General features: G+C 35.3%; 1 protein-coding gene across 1 annotated transcript in view; it reads left to right on the top strand.

Annotated features, from left to right (window-relative positions):
* The window catches only part of LOC107752703 (probable helicase with zinc finger domain), a gene marked incomplete at its 3' end in the record, with an annotated part of 66,461 nt that overhangs the window by 44,376 nt on the left and 19,224 nt on the right, over positions 1-2,861 (top strand). The window contains exon 18 of the mRNA XM_016568726.1: positions 2,250-2,454. Coding sequence (XP_016424212.1) covers positions 2,250-2,454 — 205 coding nt within the window. The remainder of the gene's footprint in view (positions 1-2,249; positions 2,455-2,861) is intronic.

Raw genomic sequence — 2,861 nt, 5'->3', positions numbered from 1 at the left:
ATATGAAAATTATTATATTCAGTGGCTTCTCCTATTTTTCTTAGAGATATTTCGTGCCAGTTTATCAGGAAGTGACGATTTTGTTCTCTTTGACTCGTTGGATGGAAACGGTTCTTTATTCGCAAATGTTTTATGCGATATTCCAGTTTTGCGCATAAGTTAATTTCGCATCTTTGGATGGAAACATAGCTAGTGTTTTTGTCTGTGGTTTAACAATCAGGCTGCAGCAGTTACAACTAGATTGTAACTGGACGATCCTTACACAGCAGCAAAAGATTCATGTCGAAGCTTTTGGGTAAATTTAGCATCCCTAATGAAAATTAACCATGGTTTTATTATAGTAAAAGCATAGTAACCATGGATTTTTGGCGTGTTGATTACCATTTGTATAACCACAGTTTTACTACAAATACCATGGTTAAACTATAGTAAACATGGGTAATTTGTGGTTACCATGGTTTAACTATAGTAGCTAGGGTTTTTTGGTTTTATTTGTAGCAAAACCATGGTTGATTTTTATAAGGGATGTCTTGTTTTTAGCTGGCTGTGCACAGGAATGAACACAAAGCAATATACTGTCTTTCTTTTGTAGATGTTAAATAGAATCAAGGGGGAAAATACCAATCACAATTCAGTAGGCAGTTATTATAATGGCTTTGTCAGTAGGATTTTAAGGAAATGCTATAGTAATGTAAGGAAATAGGAAAATTGTATTGTATTTTTTTAAATCTCTAAAGTAAAAAAAAAATGGTGGAGTAAAATAATTTTGCTTTGAAATCACTGTAGATCAGTGATTTATTCAAACATTCCACATGAAGTTGATTTGGAGTTTGAATTAGAATAACAGGAATTACAATTCAAAGAAGTTTAACGGAAATGAAAACAACTAGATTGTAACTGGACGATCCTTACACAGCAGCAAAAGATTCATGTCGAAGCTTTTGGGTAAATTTAGCATCCCTAATGAAAATTAACCATGGTTTTATTATAGTAAAAGCATAGTAACCATGGATTTTTGGCGTGTTGATTACCATTTGTATAACCACAGTTTTACTACAAATACCATGGTTAAACTATAGTAAACATGGGTAATTTGTGGTTACCATGGTTTAACTATAGTAGCTAGGGTTTTTTGGTTTTATTTGTAGCAAAACCATGGTTGATTTTTATAAGGGATGTCTTGTTTTTAGTTGGCTGTGCACAGGAATGAACACAAAGCAATATACTGTCTTTCTTTTGTAGATGTTAAATAGAATCAAGGGGGAAAATACCAATCACAATTCAGTAGGCAGTTATTATAATGGCTTTGTCAGTAGGATTTTAAGGAAATGCTATAGTAATGTAAGGCAATAGGAAAATTTTATTGTATTTTTTAATACAATAAAAAAGTTTTTAAAAAATGGTGGAGTAAAATAATTTTGCTTTGAAATCACTGTAGATCGGTGATTTATTCAAACATTCCACATGAAGTTGATTTGGAGTTTGAATTAGAATAACAGGAATTACAATTCAAAGAAGTTTAACACAGGGAAATGAAATGTTCTTCCACCCTGGTCAACAAAAGATACTTTATTTAATATGAAGAACTATTTAAACCAAATAGAAATTCTATAGTTGACTTATGACTATCTGTCATTCTTTCCCAAACTTTTAAACAAGGCATTGTCAAGCATTATCTTGACAAACTTTGCTTTTCTAGTAAAAAATTAAGTGAATTTCTTCCGTTGTTTTTCCTCAATTCATTGTAATTTTATTTTCATTAAAATTCAAGCTGCAATTCAGTATCATGTTTGCTAAAATGTCTACATTCTCGTTTTAATTTTAAATGGGACCCAACCCTGTTAGTCTGAGACTTATTAGTGGTTATTTTAATAAATTATTGAAAAAGACTTACAAACTGACAGGTTACTGGTTTGAATCAGTTTAAAGAATCCTTTCCTGAATTTAGAGTCGAATCTGCCAAACAGCTAGCTACCGAATCAGCATATGACTTGGTTACTGAACTCTATTTTCCATTTACAATTTCCATTCCTTTTTTTTTTCAGATTTTGCTTTTAAAAACATATGTTGGTCTTAATCTCTAGGTGGGTCCTAGCATAAAGTTTGGGAACTTCTGCTCTAGATTGAACCTTCTTGGTTTTCTTTTGTGTTGATGGCGCATATATAGTGAGGTACATCAGATATCAGCCCTGTTTAATGATGAGTGCTGTTTTTACTCAAAACCTCTGCATCCGTTTGGTCCTTCACAGAAAGTTCTGGGAGACCTTCATCTCCATCTGTCATGAGAACCACAGTCTCCACGGCATCACCTTTGAACAGATTAAAATCCAGCTGGAGGCTCTGGAGCTGAAAAAGACCTACGTGCTCAACCCGCTGGCCCCAGAGTTCATCCCTCGTGCCCTGCGCTCGCAACATCCCCAGGGTCCCGGCAAGCACCAGCACTCCCCACCCAAGGTACGAGTCTTCATCCTGCAAACACTAATCCTCCCAAACACTAATAATCAGATTACTTAGAGATTTGATGAAACCCCTTAATAGGCCTGGGCGATAAAACGGTATCGATATTTATCGACGCTACACCTTCTTCGATAACGATAGAAAAATGTTCGATGTAGCGCACGATATAGGCACGTGCCATGAGTGACGCACGCAGCACTCACAAACACGAACACATGCTGAAATAAGTGTTGCGCCTGCCTGTGATGAGGAGATTGTGAATAAAGAATGAATATTAGTCGAATTTAAAATAAACATTTGAATGTTACGAGTGCATCAGGGAGCGTCGCGCGAGATGCGGTGATGATGATGTAAGTGACGTTGTTGCATTTTAATGTTTTGTTAGTCTAGCCCACGAGACGCGC

Source organism: Sinocyclocheilus rhinocerous, unplaced genomic scaffold (genome assembly GCF_001515625.1).
Source record: "Sinocyclocheilus rhinocerous isolate Xijiao unplaced genomic scaffold, SAMN03320098_v1.1 scaffold441, whole genome shotgun sequence".
NCBI lineage: Eukaryota > Metazoa > Chordata > Actinopteri > Cypriniformes > Cyprinidae > Sinocyclocheilus > Sinocyclocheilus rhinocerous.
This window is presented reverse-complemented; position numbering and strand designations above follow the sequence as displayed.